This window comes from Gadus morhua, chromosome 12 (genome assembly GCF_902167405.1).
Source record: "Gadus morhua chromosome 12, gadMor3.0, whole genome shotgun sequence".
Classification (NCBI taxonomy): Eukaryota; Metazoa; Chordata; class Actinopteri; order Gadiformes; family Gadidae; genus Gadus; species Gadus morhua.
Window position 1 is genome coordinate 28,531,552 of NC_044059.1, and position 17,982 is coordinate 28,549,533.

Below are 17,982 nucleotides of genomic sequence, written 5' to 3' on the forward strand. Positions count from 1 at the left end.
GGATTCCAGTGTCTGAATTTAATGTTTATTTAGGTCATCAGCAGGTTTTATAAGGCATTGCTTTCTCCATATTTCTGCATCGCCCAATCCACAGATTTTTATAAATACAGTACAGGTTAAATAAAAAAAGACTTTTGTTTCAACCAATAGAGTTGAAACATTTTGTCATGTTTGAACACGTACACACACATGGCCCACATCAATCCTTTGGTCCATTGACCACTAGTGAGCTGACTAATACAACTGCTGCCTTCAGAAACATTAACATTTTGCACGCTGAACGTTTTGACACTGATGGAGTTGAACGGAAACTGGCCTAACAAGAACGTCTGAACTGATCTAAAGAAGGAAGAGTAAAGCCAATGCTATGGCGAATCATCTCTTTAATAACCGCAAATTAAACCATTTGCGTATGATTTGTGTGATGCTAGGAGGTCCATCAGGGTCATTCCTACACATTCAATATCAACAATACAAATCTGGCACCATGTGCCTATACCATCACGTTTTCACCAAAATGTATAATAGGTCCACGAGCCCAGAGCGAGACGTCGTCACTCGCAATGTGAGCATCCTTAAAAAAAAACTTTGGTTCCAAGATGTGCCGAGACGTGTAACTACCACTTTATGTTCTGATCCAATAACATGAAGTATGTACGGCCTGATACCACTGATGAGGTCACCTGGTCTCCTGAATTTGGAAACGGCATCCTGTTCAATGTGCTCCCGGCATTAACAATGGATTAATTCTAGTCATTGAGTCTGATTTGTTTCAAACGGAAGCAGAGGAAGCCATCAGGGGACCACTTGGAGGCCACAGCTTTACACGTTGACTCACTGCAGGGCAGGCCGACAGGATGCCGCTCTAGTCACTGACACTGTCCTACCAAAGAAACGTATTGCTAACGCGAGTGGAGGCATTGTGGGTCTAACAGTGTTCACATCGTACGCTGGGGCTGTTCAGAGCACTGGACGCCTCGGAAAGGTAACGCAGAGCATCCGTGCACACACACACACACACACACACACACACACACACACACACACACACACACACACACACACACACACACACACTTATACACACTTATATAAACATACACACACGCATACACACACTGATACACACAAATAAACACACCACACACACACACACAGCGTTGGTCCCTCACTGCGTGATACTCAGCTGACTGTAAACATGCTCGAGGATCTGGGAGTAGGCCTGGTCTTTAGGGGCGTGGCCACTCAGGGAGCCCTGAGGAGACAACAGGAAGTCATTACAGACATCGGCATGACAACAGGAAACGGCCCCAAAGGTCATATCCATCGTGACCTGACATCTTAATCAAACAAACTTTGTTTACAAAACGCTTTTTGTGCAAAACAGCAAAATATACGCTAGACACAAATTCCAAAATAGGTTACAAACTAATTTGTAAAGGGGAAAGAGAAATTGGGTCAGTTCCTCTGATAGACGGGAATCAGATCGTCTGAGCCGTAAACATCCGGTCCTTAGACGGTACCTTGATCTTATCCATCATGGTGGTGTCGGGGCACCAGTACTGGCTGAACTGCACGATGTCCGGGGCGGTCCTGTAGTAGTCCACCAGCAGCATCTAGGAGGACGGAGATCCCGTTAGCACTATGAAGGCCTGTTACACAGCAGTGTTGAATACTTGATTCTGATTGGTCTATCGCGGCGTTCTACGGCCTGTATTCACAGACCGTTGCTATAGACACAGATCCAGCCGTCGATTCTAATAGACTTATCTTTAGTAGAAGCAATAGAATCTTTTTTAAATCAATAAAATATATATTTTTAGCTTAGTTAGTCATTCTGTGTCAAATGATCGATTTCTTCAGTTAGTAGAAGTATTATAAGCGGGATTCTTTCGGTCGGGGTCCCACATCACCCTGTTGATGATTACTTTAACATATTTTTATTTTTACTTTCGTATTTACTTTACCTTGTTTTGTTGCTGTGAGGAACCAAGCCTAAGAATATCACTCAAGTGTAACAGACCTGTGAGCGCCCATGGGTTCTGGCAGTGTGTGCGTGTTATCTCCACTGTGTGTGAACGCCATCAGGGCTCCCTACCATCTCGTTGAGGACGTCGCTGGTCAGGAAGTTGTCCTGGACGTACGTGACCTCCACCGCCACGGGGATGCCGTAGTCGTTGGGTCGTTGCTTTGAGGAAAACGACTAGATTATCAACAGATAAAACAGGGTGCTCATTTTTAGACGTGGATAGAAGCAGATTAACACAGCAACACAGATTGAAGCAGGCTTAATGAGAACAGATCGAAGCAGGCTTAATGAGAACAGATTAAAGCAGGCTTAATGAGAACAGATTGAAGAAGGCTTAATGAGAACAGATTGAAGTAGGCTCAATGAGAACAGATTGAAGTAGGCTTAAGGAAGGTGAACCGAATGAGAACAGATTGAAGCAGGCTTAATGAGAACAGATTGAAGCAGGCTCAATGAGAACAGATTGAAGTAGGCTTAAGGAAGGTGAACCGAATGAGAACAGATTGAAGCAGGCTTAATGAGAGCAGATTCAAGTAGGCTTAAGGAAGGTGAACTGAATAAGAAAAAAATTGAGGCGTCTTAATGAGAACAGATTGAACAGATTTATGCAGGCTTAAGGGAGGTGAACAGAATGAGAACAGATTGGGGCAGGTTTAAGGGAGGGTAACTGAATGAGAGCAGATTGAATCAGGCTTAGGGAGGTGAACTGAATGAGAACAGATTGAAGCAGGTTTAATGAGAACAGATTGAAGCAGGGTTGGGGAGGTGAACTGAATGAGGACAGATTGAAGCAGGCTTAATGAGAACAGATTGAAGCAGGCTTGGGGAGGTGAACTGAATGAGAGCAGTGCGGTTGGCCGTGGAAGGCTGGATGCAGCTGGCCGCTAACCTCAGGTGGAGGCACCACCCAGAACGGGGTTATTGTGGAAGCCACGCCCTGGTTTCCGTGGTAATACGGACCTGCAAATGAAAAGTGGAATTAGAGCTTTGTGTCCGAACTTTTAGCTTCAAGCCCCGCCCACTCGACCGACTGAATCAGCCCTGATACCGAACACCTTGTCCCAGATAACCCGTTTGGTGAGTGGAGCTGGCTCTAAGCTGGCTGTAAGCCCTCTGTGAGGAGGCAGCACCACATCCCGAGGGCATCGATGTCAACCACTCGGAATAGAAAGTATTCTCATTATTGCTCTACTTCTCCTTTCCATAAAACCTCACAGGTGCAGCAAGAAGAGGAACTTAAAAGTGTGAATAAAATAAACGAGGGAATCAGGCCACTACCTGGTGGGCCTATTTCCTCTGGGACACGTTACAAATGTGTAAATCATTAACTTCGACACATTTGAATCCAGCAGGAGAGGCCACCAATGTGAGGTGAGCGACATTAGAAGAACCTCGTTGTTTCTTAGGATAGAGCAGAGCCCTGGGTTACGTAGAGGCTGGCTCCGGCCACTGACCGCAGATGATGCCCAGGCAGGGCTGGAAGCCGTTGTTGGAGCCCTGTAGCCTCAGCTGGTGGTCCATCTGGGAGTCGATGTCCTGCAGCGACGGGAGGGCGGGGCCCCGCGGGTGACTGTGGTACCAGCCGACCAATGACAGGCCGCGCATGAACAGGTTCTGACAGATCTGCAGAGAGAACAGGGAGAACAGAGAGAACAGAGAGAACAGGGAGAATAGAGAGAACAGAGAGAACAGGGAGAATAGAGAGAACGGGGAGAACAGAGAACAGGGAGAATAGAGAGAACAGGGAGAATAGAGAGAACAGGGAGAATAGAGAGAACAGGGAGAATAGAGAGAACAGGGAGAATATAGTGAATAAAGAGAAGAGAGAGAACGGAGAATATAGTGAATAGAGAGAACAGGGAGAATATAGTGAATAGAGAGAACAGGGAGAATATAGTGAATAAAGAGAATAAAGAGAACAGGGGGAATAGAGAGAATAAAGAGAACAGGGAGAATTGAGAGAACAGAGAGAACAGGGAGAACAGCCATATTGAAGGTAAATATATCTATAGATATATTTACCATAAATAAGGCTAATCAAGCCTTTTTTTGCCAACAGAAAATATAATATTGTCACAGAAAATATCTCCCCAATAATAGTTTAAAAAAATGTATACTACTTATACTTGATGGAGTTCTATTGTTCGGCCGAGACGGAAAAAGTCACTGTCGAAACAGTTGTGTGGTTTAAAATGCTTTGTATCCATCTCAGCAGTAGAGGGCGCTGTTGTACCTCCTCCTCCACGGCAGAGGCCGACTCTTTGTCCGCCAGTCTGGTCCGACACGGGAACGCCCGCAACACCGTCAGCACTGGAACAGAACGAGACTAATGGAGTCAATATACCAGGTTTAAATCCTATTTAAACTAATAACACTTTGGGCCGGACACAATGAATGGATCGTACAACAAACTTCACGGTGTTAATTTCCAGATAAGGGTTTTATATTGATTGATCAGTGAACAGATCCACTCACGTTGTGTGGTCGTGTCCCATCGGCCCCCAAGGTAGCCCACCACCTCGCTGGTGGTCAGGTGACAGTGGAAGTCCTGTAACAGACCGCAGTTTTACTCTCCACAAACAGAACTAGAATCCATTAAATAGCTTTATAATTAGCATTTTCATAACACTGATTATGGTTCCTCCCCTTTTATTTACAAGTGCACTCTGCTAGTTAATCTAGTCAAGATTAGTCTACTACTCTGCCCTGGTTTGTAGGAGGAGCAGAGCCATAATGAGTGTTACGACCGACCCTCTGGTCAGAGCCATCAAGAGTGTCAAGGGCTGATTACGGTCCCACGTTCACGCCACGCAAGGGGGCTACGGACCCCTTACGTCCCTGCGGACCCTCCTTGCGTCCACCGCAAGGGCCTGACGTGCGCCTCCCAGGAAGGTAACCTCGCGTTGAGGCGACGCAGAAGCACGCGGCTGTGATGAACCAAAACAGGCTCGCCGCTGCGTCGAGGCGTCTGCGTGGTCGTCGCGTCGCGTGAACCTTAATCAGCCCTTTATGGGGGGCCCCCGGTGGCCAGAGCCATCATGAGTGTCAGGGGGGCCCCCTCTGGTCAGAGCCATCATGAGTGTTAGGGGGGCCCCCTCTGGTCAGAGCCATCATGAGTGTTAGGGGGGACCCCTCTGGTCAGAGCCATCATGAGTGTTAGGGGGACCCCCTCTGGTCATAGCCATCATGAGTGTTAGGGGGGCCCCCCGGTGTGAGTCCCAGCAGGCCGCCGTAGCCCCCCCCCCGTCTCACCATCAGCAGCAGCACGTTGCTGGACACGGCCACGTTGAAGGGTTGGAAGCGGTTGATGGCGGAGAAGGCCGACAGCTCCACCAGGGTGTGGGGGTCCCTGAGAGGTGGCGGGGGGGGGGGACAAGGTGAGTACAGGACCACACACACTCAGGGCATGGTGAGGTACTCGTTGGGGAGCGTCCTAGCGAGGCTCTACCTGCTGGGGTCGCGGGCGCCCAGGTTCCCGTACCTCACGGGGATCCTCTCGCGGTCCGTCCGGCGGGCCACCATGATGTCTGCGGGACAGGGGACACTGAGTTTATCTGACGCACGTCTGCCCACGCTCCTAACGGTGAGTTTCAGCTTGAATTGAAACACTGAGATTTAAAAAGTAGTGTTGTAGGAGGAAGGGTATGCCTGGTTCCTTGGAAGCACTTCAACAACACCAGAAGACACACCACTTGAGTTGGAGCAGACTAGAACCTTCACAAGCTGATTGGTGGAGACTAGAACCTTCACAAGCTGATTGGTGGAGGCTAGAACCTTCACAAGCTGATTGGTGGAGGCTAGAACCTTCACATGCTGATTGGTGGAGACTAGAACCTTCACAAGCTGATTGGTGGAGACTAGAACCTTCACAAGCTGATTGGTGGAGACTAGAACCTTCACAAGCTGATTGGTGGAGACTAGAACCTTCACAAGCTGATTGGTGGAGGCTAGAACCTTCACAAGCTGATTGGTGGAGGCTAGAACCTTCACAAGCAGATTGGTGGAGACTAAAACCTTCACAAGCTGATTGGTGGAGGCTAGAACCTTCACAATCTGATTGGTGGAGGCTAGAACCTTCACAAGCTGATTGGTGGAGGCTAGAACCTTCACAAGCTGATTGGTGGAGACTAAAACCTTCACAAGCTGATTGGTGGAGGCTAGAACCTTCACAAGCTGATTGGTGGAGGCTAGAACCTTCACAAGCTGATTGGTGGAGGCTAGAACCTTCATAAGCTGATTGGTGGAGGCTAGATAAACTTCTGTACAAACTTACTTGCTATTAATAAATGAATGCGTTGTTCTTTATGTTTACATATTGTTCATAACTAAAATAATAACATTATTTTACATAATAATGTTCTTGATTCACCGTTACACTGATGCAACAGGACAGTTCGTACCGTGTAATCCTGGCTTGGCGTTCTTGTTCTTCTCCTCCGCCGGCACCGCCGTCTTCCCTTCCTCCTCCTCGTCCTCGTCCTCCTCCTCACTCACCAGGCTCTGGTCCCCATGGGAACACAACAGAGTTCAGACCAGCACCAGGACCAAAGTTCAGACCAGTCCTGGTGCTGGTCTGAACTCTGTTGTGTCAGCCGTGGAGCGTCAGCCTGGCCCGAGCCCTCACCATGTCGGCGCTGGGCTGGTACTTGTGCAGCCAGCTGGTCTTGTACTGGACCAGCTTCTGGCCGCGGTAGCGCACCGAGGCCCAGCCGCAGCCCGACTTCTTGGCCGGGTTGACCAGACGCTTGCAGTGCGTGGCCCAGGCGCTGGGCGAGTTGAAGATCTGCCCCGTCTCCACCCAGCGGATCTTACCGTCCGTCAGAAGGTCGCCCACAAACTTCTTCCCCTGGAGAGATGGAGGAGATCGATGAGGTGAAGGACCGTTTCTTACAAAGGATCCTGATCCAGGCAGTGTAGTGAGTACCAGGTGGATTACCATGTAGTAGTTATTAGTACTGGACCAGGGTGTGTGTGTGTGTGTGTGTGTGTGTGTGTGTGTGTGTGTGTGTGTGTGTGTGTGTGTGTGTGTGTGTGTGTGTGTGTGTGTGTGTGTGTGTGTGTGTGTGTGTGTGTGTGCCAGGCATTGCATTGTGAGAACCGAGTGTATTACCAGGTAGTATAGTTATAGTTAGTGCTGTACCAGGAAGTGTGTGGCTTGTGTGTATAGTGTGTTAGTGTGTACCAGGTGGTGTATGGGGAGTACTAGGTGTATGACCAGGTGGTAGTTATAGTTAGTACTGTACCAGGTGTATGACCAGGTGGTAGTTATAGTTAGTACTGTACCAGGTGTATGACCAGGTGGTAGTTATAGTTAGTTCTGTACCAGGTGTACGACCAGGTGGTAGTTATAGTGTGTACCAGGTGTACGACCAGGTGGTAGTTATAGTAAGTACTGTACCAGGTGTACGACCAGGTGGTAGTTATAGTAAGTACTGGACCAGGTGGTAGTTATAGTTAGTTCTGTACCAGGTGTACGACCAGGTGGTAGTTATAGTAAGTACTGTACCAGGTGTACGACCAGGTGGTAGTTATAGTAAGTACTGTACCAGGTGTACGACCAGGTGGTAGTAATAGTTAGTACTGTACCAGGTGTACCACCAGGTGGTAGTTATAGTTAGTACTGTACCAGGTGTACCACCAGGTGGTAGTTATAGTAAGTACTGTACCAGGTGTACGACCAGGTGGTAGTTATAGTCCGTACCAGGTGTATGACCGGGTGGTAGTTATAGTTAGTTCTGTACCAGGTGTACGACCAGGTGGTAGTTATAGTTAGTACTGTACCAGGTGTACGACCAGGTGGTAGTTATAGTCCGTACTGTACCAGGTGTACGACCAGGTGGTAGTTATAGTCCGTACCAGGTAGTGTATGACCGGGTGGTAGTTATAGTTAGTTCTGTACCAGGTGTACGACCAGGTGGTAGTTATAGTGTGTACCAGGTGTACGACCAGGTGGTAGTTATAGTTAGTACTGTACCAGGTGTACGACCAGGTGGTAGTTATAGTTAGTGCTGTACCAGGTGTACGACCAGGTGGTAGTTATAGTCCGTACCAGGTAGTGTATGGTGAGCGCCCCGTCCCCCGGCTCCACCAGCCCGTCCTTCAGCAGCACCCTCAGTGTGATCCCCCTCCGGGTCAGCAGGGAGCCACGCCCACTGCTGGAGCGCAGCTCCGACTCCTCCCCTCCGCTCAGCTCCTCCTCCTCCTCCTCTCCTCCGTCCTCCACCACCACCTGTGGAGAGCAGGGGGGCTCTGGGACCACACACACACATAGACACACACACACACACACATCATATGCACGTGTTATCATACTATGATGTTGTCCCTCAGCGTCCTTGAGGCTGTTGCGTCGTTGGACACGTGACCTTGATAACGACAAAGGGTTTCGGTTTCAGTTAACAGCCCTAAACAATTTCTGAATTACATCACGTCCAGTAATCACTGGGCCACTCACTTATGTGCAGTTATAATTATAATTGTGAGTGACTTGTGATTCCAAACGCCAAAAAAAACCAGAAGCTTGTGTCGCCACGGTGACTTCAGTGGCAGATAGCCTAAAGGAAGCCGTCGTCATGTTCGTAATACACCATGAAAACAATCATTAGTGATATTAATAATCCGGCTGAGACACAATAGTCTGGATATCCCCTAACCGCTCATGTTATGAACCACCATACTTCCATCTATCGCCGATCCCTTTGTTCAAACGTCTAATTAACCGCTTCCTCCCGCAAGACGAGGCCTGCTGCTCATCTCAATGTTTGACTGAGAATCATAATTAATAGCCCGGCTCCAGTATTCTCACCCATTATCACCGAACCGTCCCGGAAAGGTTCTAATCCCGCGGCGTCAGACGATGTTCGCACGAGACCCTCCGAGGCGATACAGTGATCTCACATCTCCCCTCGCTCCATTAGCTCGATCTGTTATCAGATGATAGAATGAGGCGCTGTGTCTCCTGGTTCCTCGTCTAGTTCCTTGTTGTGTTGCTTTAATGTCAGCTCCCCTCCCCTTCCTTTCTTCCTCGTCCTTGTCACTCTCCCCCGCTCTCTCCCTCTGTCCGCCTCATGACAAATCATCTGCCCGGATTCACCAGGACGTTAATGGTTTACAATAAAAGCGTTAAAAAATAATAAACGTGTGTGTGTGTTGTTAGAACGCTCTCCTTTCATATTTGAAGAGATCATAGTTCATTCATTCATGTTTTCATCCGGAGGAAATAGTGTCGCTCGCTCCCGCGCCGCCGTCCACCGACCGTCCGTCTGTTGTGGCCGCACTGGCCGGGGATGTATTTTAAACTAAGGCCGTTTTAAAACCACTCTTGACGATTTTATGTATGTTTATTTTTTCAAAACAGTAGGGGAAAAAATAAATATCGATTCATTAAGTTGAACGGCGTGGAGTCCTCGACCCCGTGCGGTGCACGTCTGTTTGTGTACATTCTCCTCGACCGAGCCTCCTCCCCCCTGCTCTCCGTTACCGACAACCCCTCGCCCCCCCTTCCGCTAACAGATCAACTCGACCCCCCCCCCCCCCCCCCCCACGAAAAGATCACCCCGACCCCCCAACCGTCAGCCTCCCTAAAAGATCCAGCCGACCCCGCTAACAGATCCACTGCCTGTCGGAGCCGGAGGAGGGCACCGCTTGTTACCAGCTGACCCTGTCTGTGCAACCGACCTACTTTCACTTTGTCCCGCATCAAAACAAGGGGAGAGTCATCAGCATCAATCTGTATTGCTGTTGTTGATTGGAGTTATCATATGGGTATTTTGATCATACGATCAATGGCTTGTTACCGTAAAACATCCACGAGTCCATTTGATTTCTGGAATTCGCACATTGCCTCCGCAATCACCTGAAGCCCAGCCTACCTGGCGACATTTTCTCCAATCAGCGTAGAGGTAAGCCTACCTGGAAGGCGAACCATACAAGTTGACGGACGGTAAACATCCACACAGCGGGGCGAGTGGCAACACTAATGGGCTCTGTTATCGCCGGAGATCAAAGAAGATCTGTTTGGGTGGCCAAGTAGTAGTTACTTCTAAACATTTGTCCTGACATCCACCGATAAATCAATAAATAACGATGAATGGTTTGAACCGTCGGAAGACCAGCCTTCCAGATCTGTACTACGAGGGTTACCTGGAGAAGAGGTCGTTCAGAGATAAGGTAAACTCTACGCAAATCATGGGAGCCCTATCTATTGAACTACTCCATATCTACTTATTAAACTTATTTTATTTGACTTCAATGTATTTAAGTGTATATCATCTTGTCTTGAAAAAAAGTTGTTGGGTTACAGGTTCATTTATCTGAAAAGGCACAAATGCAATACGTAACTTTAGTTAAACGTGTGTCAGACATCGGAGACTGCCAACCACAACCTGGCCTGAATTTGCCTGGTTTGATAATAAACAGCAAAGCTTTTGTCAATAGCAGCTTTATAAAGCCTGTTTTCGTTGGAAAATGACATGTTGTTGATAATAGCCGATCCGTGGGTATGACCACGGTTACTATCCTACTGGTCTGACGGCTTCTCTATTTATGGAGTACGGGGCATAGTTTAACTAAACATGCTTAGGAAAAAAGCCTATTCAGAACTAAATAGTTGGCGCTTTTGTACTGTACATTTGTCCTACACCCATGTATTTATATATATACATACAAAGGACTGTTAAACTTTTAATAATGTGTGTATGTATGAATGTATGTATGTATGTATATATAATATGTATACATGTACATCAATTATTAGTATTATCAAAAAGAATTATCATAAAGAATAATTCATTATATGTATAAAAATGAATTCATTGTAATGATGAATACATCGGCATTCACATACGTTATCATTGTAACAATCATGTAATCATTCAAAGACGTGCTGGTATGAGATGGGATTGTTTGAGGTTACATGGTGCGGTTAGAAACATAAGTACGATGATGACACTGAGGTTCCGAGAAAAAAATGTCCTCGCATGAAGTGTTTACTAGCATTCATAGTGCAGACTTTCTAAAGAATGTTTCTTCCTCATTCTTCTCATCCTTCTCATCTGCACGTCTGCCTCCTTGCATAACTGTATTCCTGACAACCTGTCTACCCGTCTGAATCTCTTGTGGGCCTTTCTCAGGCGGCTCTCAAACGATGGACTGCTCTTAGCGGGAACACATTGTTTTTCTTCAACAGCAGCAAAGATGCTAATGTAAGAAATTCATCTTTCTTTGAACGAGACACCAAGCCCTAACTATTACACTTTTCTGTATTTAGTTTGTTGACTGACTTTAATTTGACTTAAACGTGTGTGTGTGTGTGTGTGTGTGCGCGCATGTTTCGTGTGTGTGTACATGTTTTGTGCGTTTGCGTGTGTCTGTGTGTGCGAGTGCTTGCGCCTGTGCATGCTTTGTGTGTGTGTGTGTGTGTGTGCACATCACCAGATTTTGGACAAGTTGGAGCTCGTTGATTTCCGGTCGGTCACTGACGACCCCACCCGCGACTCAAACTTGGACAAGGCCAGATTCAACGTCCACCTGAAAGAAAGGAGCTTCAAATTTACCGTAAGGGTGCAATTGACATACGACATACACCTTAATTAGTGTTGTGGTAAGCATTTGATTCATTGAAGTTCATCAATTTGTTTATTCGTTGTACGATATAACAGTTGACTCTTCCTTCTGTTCTGCAGGCTCCAAGCCTGGAGGCCCGAGAGCTATGGAAGGGCTACATCCACGCCGTGGTAGAGGTCAGCTTCTGCTGTTTCTGGCCTTCCTCTTCTTTACTTTCTGCTAGTGAAGAGCTCCATTTAAATGGGTAAAACTTATCTGGGATCCAGCAGTCCTACCGGGTTACAGCAGAACCTCTGGTCCAGCAGTCCTACCGGGTTACAGCAGAACCTCTGGTCCAGCAGTCCTACTGGGTTACAGCAGAACCTCTGGTCCAGCAGTCCTACTGGGTTACAGCAGAACCTCTGGTCCAGCAGTCCTACTTCGTGATAGCAGAACCTCTGGGGAGGGGGTAGCAGAGCCTGGGCCGGCAACCAACGTCTCTAACGGGTGGCGTTACGTCTTCCGTCCGTTTCTTTCCAGAGATATTTTGCCAAACAAAACCTGTTTGTTTTTTTAGTGTGTTTCTATAGTGGCCTACAGACAGATTATTTTACAGTTTAGTAGGACGTGTTTCCAGACCCCGACTCCAGCAACACGATTGGTTAAAACAAATATCCAGCTAGAGAGAGCAAACCCCCGTTCACCCCGATCTGAGCCGGTCTGCCCTCAGACTGAGACCTGAGTTTGACCCCAGTGTGACTGTGGCGTCACAGGGGCCTTGAACTTGTTTTATATATATATGCAAATGCAAATATGCAAATTGTATATTTGTCTATAAATAATAGAGCAAAGAATAATAAGAGTAAAGACTTTGCTTGCTTGATTTGAAAGGATACACTGTAAGTAGAAGTATTGTTTAAAATATAATAATGTATCATGAAATATGTCATAAACATAAGTTGGGTAAACAGAACAATAGTCTCCACATAATGACTGGAGTCTCTCTCTCTCTCTCGCTCTCGCTCTCGCTCTCTCTCAGCTCTCGCTGCCCAGTGGCATCATCCTGCTTCCCGGTCAGACCCGGGACCTGCAGCAGGCCGTAGAGCGGGAGAGGGAGAGGAGGAGGCTGCCCCCCCCGCTGCCCACGCCCCCGCTGCCCGCGGCCGCGCTCCCCGACGAGGGCGGAGCCCGGAGCCACGCCGCTTATAACGGGCCCCTGCCAGAGTGAGTGGGGCCGGGACCCGCCGCTGGGAAGGCTGGACCGATGAGGTCCAGCTCCACACACACACACACACACACACACACACACACACACACACACACACACACACACACACACACACACACACACACACACACACACACACACACACACACACACACACACACACACACACAGGTGTGTATGTGTGTGTGTTTCTGGACGCGCACCATCTGGTGTGTGTGGGTCCAGGTGCTAACTGGTGTGTGTGTGTATGTGTGCGTGTGTGCTTGCGTCCAGGTGCTTCGTGAAGGCGACCCGTGTGGAGGCGGAGCTTCTGCTGGAGAGAGAGGCAGGCCGAGGGAATCTGCTGCTGCGCCCCGGCGGCCACGGCAACACCTTCACCATAACAACCAGGGAGGTCCATATGAGGTACACACACACACACACGCACACACACATACACGGAAACAGGCATACACACACACACGCGCGCGCGCATACGCATACACACACACACACGCACGCATACACGCATATGCGCATACGCAAACACACACGCATACACACACATACGCATACACACACACACGCGCACGCGCATACACACACGCGCAAGCGCATACACACACACACACACACACACACACACACACCTCAACAGAGAAACAGCTCTTTAATTACTCTGTGTGTGTGTGTCTCTGTGTATGTGTGTGTGTCTCTGGTTGTGTGTGTGTAGTCCTATATTCAAACACTACCGCGTGACTCAGAAGCCCGGTGAAGGCTTCATCATCGATCTGAAGGAGCCTGTGAGTATTTAAAGGACGTCACTAATTGTACATGTAGCAAAGAAAGAAAGATGTTTCCTTGACAATGCAAAAAAATATCCTCAACTGAAGAATATACTAATTTCAGCTGATTAGTTAGACAAAAACTAAATAATCGTATTATTATGTTTGATATTTGAACTAATAACATGTTGTTGTGCTCAGATCGACTGTGCCACGCTGGACGAGGTGATCACTGAGATGCTGGAGGTGACAGGGGGAACACTGACCCCCCTGATCAGTGAGGACAACTACGAAGACAACATCTGTAAGGGAGGGGGGCCGGGACACTCTCACTCACTCCCCTCTGTCCCCTCACTCCCCTCTGTCCCCTCACTCCCTTCAGACCCCTCACTCCCCTCCCTCTCCTCACCCCCCTCCCTCTCCTCACCCCCCTCACTCCCCTCACTCCCCTCCCTCTCCTCACCCCCCTCCCTCTCCTCACCCCCCTCCCTCTCCTCCCTCCCCTCCCTCTCCTCACCCCCCTCCCTCTCCTCACCCCCCTCACTCCCCTCACTCCCCTCCCTCTCCTCACCCCCCTCCCTCTCCTCACCCCCTCCCTCTCCTCACTCCCCTCCCTCCCCTCACTCCCTTAAATCCCCTCTGTCTCTGTGTCTTCAGCCTTCATCAAGTTCAACGAGGATAGTGGAGAGAAGTCGGTCTGCTTCCCCCCCCCTCGCAAGACCCCCCCCACTCCACCATCCAAACCAGGTACCATCACACACACACACACACACACACACACACACACACACACACACACACACACACACACACACACACAGACACACAGACACACAAGGCCTTTCACTTCACCAGGACACAAGCAAGCTGCTTTACATGAGAAATAAAACAGAAAATGGCATCTGCCACATGCAAATTATATTGATGGCCAAAGTCCATCCCGTTTGACATTTACTGGCATAGAGCAGTGAAACATGATTGCTTTGTATGGAATGTGGTTGATGAGTTCATTACTCTCATTTGGCAAAGCACGTTGCCATCATCATACGTCAGAATCACAGACTCAGACACAGACCCCCTGGTGGGCTGACTTGTGATTGGCTGCTGCTGCGCTCTCTTGGTCTTTACTGTTGCCTGTGCTCCGTTTCCCCCAGCAGGCGAGCAGCGGGAATATCTGAAAGTGGAGCCGCCATCTCGCATTCCCAGTAAGTCGGAGTCCTTCTCCCCTCCGGTGATGTGCCGCGTGCGTTCCCCCTCCTCCCTGCACACGCTGATCACCTCGTTATATTCCTTCATATTCAGTCTGGTTATTATGTTCTTCTCTGCGTTGTTCCTCACTGTTGGATCGTGACCGGACCCCCCCCCCCCCCCCCCCCTTCTATATTTACAGTCCTGCCCAAGCGGAGTGAGAATGCAGAGAAGAATAGTCTGCCATTTACCAGACCGTGCAATCCGCCCCCATCTATACCCAATGGGTACCCTACTAAACAGGGTAAAAGCATACGCACACACGCATTCACACACACTCTCACACTCACACACACATGCACTCGCACACACTCAGGCACGCACGCACACACACACACACTCAAGCACCCACGCACACGCACGCACACACACGCTCACACACGCAGGCACACACGCAGATCACACACGCACAAACACACTCAAGCACACACACACGCACACACACACGCACTCACCCACGCACAAACACACACGTGTTATGATGGTTCTTTCTTATGACCAATGGTACCTATTGTCAGTCGCTTTTGATAAAAGCGTCTGCTAAATGCCGTAAATGTGAAAGTGTTTTGAGGGTAAATGCAAAACTGGTTCTCTAAAAGGATAACGTCAATTCCGGGTAGATGCATTACTGTGTCAGGAGGAATGTTGTTCATTCAACGCCAAAATGTGATTTGGCCTTCGTGCTTGCTGTAAATCTAACCTGGCACGTCAATGTGTGTTTTCTAATGTGTGTTTTCCAGCTGCAGCCTCGTCTGCTGTGATTCCGAAGCAACGCGGGCGCGTTGCGTGTAAGTAGGAGTTCTTCTCCTTTGATGGGACGCATGTGTTCCCCCCTCTCTGATCTGCACTGGCATTATGTTCATTGTTTAAAGCAGGGGTTCCCCTTTTGCTTCCTCAAACCATACCGCAGGTACGTGATAGGGCATGAACAGTACTCATGTAAAGAAGCTTTTATGATCAGAAACTTCCCGTCAAATATCCATAGCCCGGGATTCTTCAATCGATGCCATTTGCATACCAGTCGACCCAAGGCTGGGAAACGCAGGTTAAAGGTTTTCAGGGGTGACACTTCTAATATAAATGTGTCATTCATAGCTTTCTCTGTGTCCCTTTGCTCTTTTAGTGATGCCCTCTGCTCAAAAGAGGGAATCCGAAGGCAGCCATGGTGAGCCAAAGTCTTTCTAATCTTCAAACATCCTATTCTACTGCATGTCTGCCTAGTCTTTCTGTCTGTCTGCCCGTGTCCCTCGTCCCATCCTATCATGGTGTCTCCAGCAGCGGACGAACGCGTACCAACAGGGAAGCCGGTTCCCACTCCTCGCTCCTTCCCTCCCCGTCAATCCAGTGCCACGCGGTCGAAGAGTGACGGTAAGACCAGACTCTAGATGCTCTCACTCTCGCTCTCTCATTATTCTGTCGTGGAGAAGTGTTGTTCCCCCATGAGTACGGCTCAAGTGCCTTCACACCATAAATGTTCTCCTTTGAAATAACATTAGATTAATAATAATATACACTATCATTTAATAGCATTATTGACATCGTAGTGGTGTTGATATTGATATTTTTGAAAGCTCTAAATCTTAACGTATATATCTGGTTGTAACTCCCTGCCCTATATGGTCGTTCAACCACACCCTCACAACCAAGTCTCTGGTGACAGGCTGTTGTGAAGCTCGTTTTGTGGACCTCGTTTCGTGGACCTCATTTTGTGGACCTCGCGTCCTGTTCTCTTCACAGTGTCCTGCCTCTCCTTGGAGCTGAAGGAGGCGTTTCTGAAGAAGAGGATTTTTAAAGAGTAGAGGGACCTCTCCCGGGCTCGCGATGAACTTTCCTACGGCGTGTGGTGCGGTATAGGGTGGAAAGATCTACTGGAAGTGCATCGCCATGTCGCAGCCAGTGGGTGTCTCTGAGTAAGGTAACAGGCACATCTTTACCTAGAGGGTTATCCTGTGGTTCCGGAGGGGATGGGACCCCCAGGGACCCCCAGGGACCCCAAGGGACCTGAGTCCATGGGCTCTGTGGTCTGCTTCTGGTCGTCACTGATGGCTGTCGAGCCTCACTCTTCTCAGGTTTCTCTCCTGATACAAACAGACTTGGTTTCACTCCTCATTGTCAACTCACGCCTCGTAGGCTCAGACATGATTTGTCACTCAGTATTATTGGCCTATTCACTGGCTGTGGTGTGCCTCAAACCAAAAACTAAACGAATTTTGTTTTTGGTTTAGTGTTTGTCTCGCCATTAAGGTCTTTTGTGCCTTTTTCTTTTAATGAATGAAAACACATTTGTGGCTGAAATATAAGGGATTTGTATTTGAAGGGAATGTTTGGTATATTTGATTTAATATATCTGTATCTCACTCAGAATTAGGTTTTAATGCTACAGTTAAATCCAAATAAATATTCTATATTTGTACATTATCTTTCAGTGTTTTAGGGCCTTTGTATGACTCATATCTTGGCAGAAGTGGTTCAGCAGGTAGAGCGGGTTGACTGGTATCGTCATACCCCACTCTGCGTTCCTCCGCACATTGAGGGAGTTTTTTTTTTTCCTGGGGGGGGGGGGGGGGTCATAAGTATTTGGCCTGTTAAGCCCTTTGAGACTATAACGGTGAATAAGGGCAAAAAAAATAACATTGAATTGAATGAAGGTTGCTGGTTTGAACCCCGGCTCCTCCTAACTAAGTGTGGAGATGTCCCTGAGTGAAGGACCCTCCCCACGACGAGCTGACTGTCGTCTGGCATGGCCACACCGCCGTCGGACTGTGAATGGGAGGCAATCATTTTAATGCACTTTGAGTGGCCACAGATCTGAAAACCTTTTATAAATGTAGTCCATTTATATAATTAAATGCTGTCAACCTATCACCTTTATGTGCCTTTCTTTGTCTCTCAGGAGTAAAATGTTGCTTTATTCCTTTATTTCGTCAATGTGACTAATACATAATCGTTTACTATATGGGTTATAGAATATAGAAATATATAAAATTATATTAAAATCAATTATATTAGAATCTTAAAAAATTGCCAGCTACAGTGATTCAGATTGTTGTTAATACATTTTGTAGCCGGCCAATGGGTATGGGGTTTCCACGCCACCGAGTTGAACGATAAAACCAGACAACACAGAGAGCAGCTCCAACTCAGGATGGTTTACGGGTCAACAAAACCAC

At 48.1% G+C, this 17,982-nt stretch overlaps 2 protein-coding genes across 5 annotated transcripts; one reads left to right on the forward strand and one right to left on the reverse strand.

The window, feature by feature from the left end:
- Nucleotides 1-3: 3 nt before the first annotated feature.
- mpnd (MPN domain containing) lies at nt 4-9,091 on the reverse strand. Of its 3 annotated transcripts, none has more exons than XM_030372391.1 (13): nt 8,835-9,091; nt 8,079-8,278; nt 6,654-6,875; nt 6,430-6,529; nt 5,511-5,556; nt 5,282-5,378; nt 4,505-4,577; nt 4,263-4,339; nt 3,484-3,652; nt 2,919-2,989; nt 2,099-2,203; nt 1,524-1,616; nt 4-1,255 (listed from the first exon to the last, which is right to left on the reverse strand). In XM_030372391.1, the coding sequence occupies exons 1-13, from the start codon at nt 8,836-8,838 to the stop codon at nt 1,169-1,171; spliced, it is 1,344 nt and encodes a 447-aa protein (XP_030228251.1). In that variant the 5' UTR covers nt 8,839-9,091; the 3' UTR covers nt 4-1,168. The 3 variants fall into 3 exon arrangements, with proteins under 3 accessions (XP_030228251.1, XP_030228250.1, XP_030228249.1); XM_030372390.1 differs by having other exon boundaries at nt 2,099-2,188; nt 5,478-5,556; XM_030372389.1 differs by having other exon boundaries at nt 5,478-5,556.
- A 517-nt stretch (nt 9,092-9,608) lies between these two features.
- Nucleotides 9,609-17,364, forward strand: stap2b (signal transducing adaptor family member 2b). Of its 2 annotated transcripts, none has more exons than XM_030373470.1 (15): nt 9,609-10,198; nt 11,161-11,232; nt 11,465-11,584; nt 11,713-11,769; nt 12,612-12,796; nt 13,074-13,205; nt 13,513-13,582; nt 13,766-13,868; nt 14,222-14,311; nt 14,719-14,769; nt 14,955-15,056; nt 15,553-15,600; nt 15,936-15,977; nt 16,091-16,180; nt 16,550-17,364. In XM_030373470.1, the coding sequence occupies exons 1-15, from the start codon at nt 10,115-10,117 to the stop codon at nt 16,609-16,611; spliced, it is 1,308 nt and encodes a 435-aa protein (XP_030229330.1). In that variant the 5' UTR covers nt 9,609-10,114; the 3' UTR covers nt 16,612-17,364. The 2 variants fall into 2 exon arrangements, with proteins under 2 accessions (XP_030229330.1, XP_030229329.1); XM_030373469.1 differs by having other exon boundaries at nt 9,610-10,198; nt 16,088-16,180.
- Nucleotides 17,365-17,982: the final 618 nt, after the last annotated feature.

Coding starts and splice junctions, on each gene's coding strand:
- mpnd (XM_030372389.1), bottom strand. Junction 6,530..6,653: donor ACCAGCCCAGCGCCGACATG/GTGAGGGCTCGG, acceptor CATGGGGACCAG/AGCCTGGTGAGTGAGGAGGA. Junction 2,204..2,918: donor GGGTGGTGCCTCCACCTGAG/GTTAGCGGCCAG, acceptor TTGATAATCTAG/TCGTTTTCCTCAAAGCAACG.
- stap2b (XM_030373469.1), top strand. CDS start 10,115: ATGAATGGTTTGAACCGTCGGAAGACCAGCCTTCCAGATCTGTACTAC. Junction 13,869..14,221: donor CAACTACGAAGACAACATCT/GTAAGGGAGGGG, acceptor CTGTGTCTTCAG/CCTTCATCAAGTTCAACGAG. Junction 14,770..14,954: donor GCCGCCATCTCGCATTCCCA/GTAAGTCGGAGT, acceptor CTATATTTACAG/TCCTGCCCAAGCGGAGTGAG.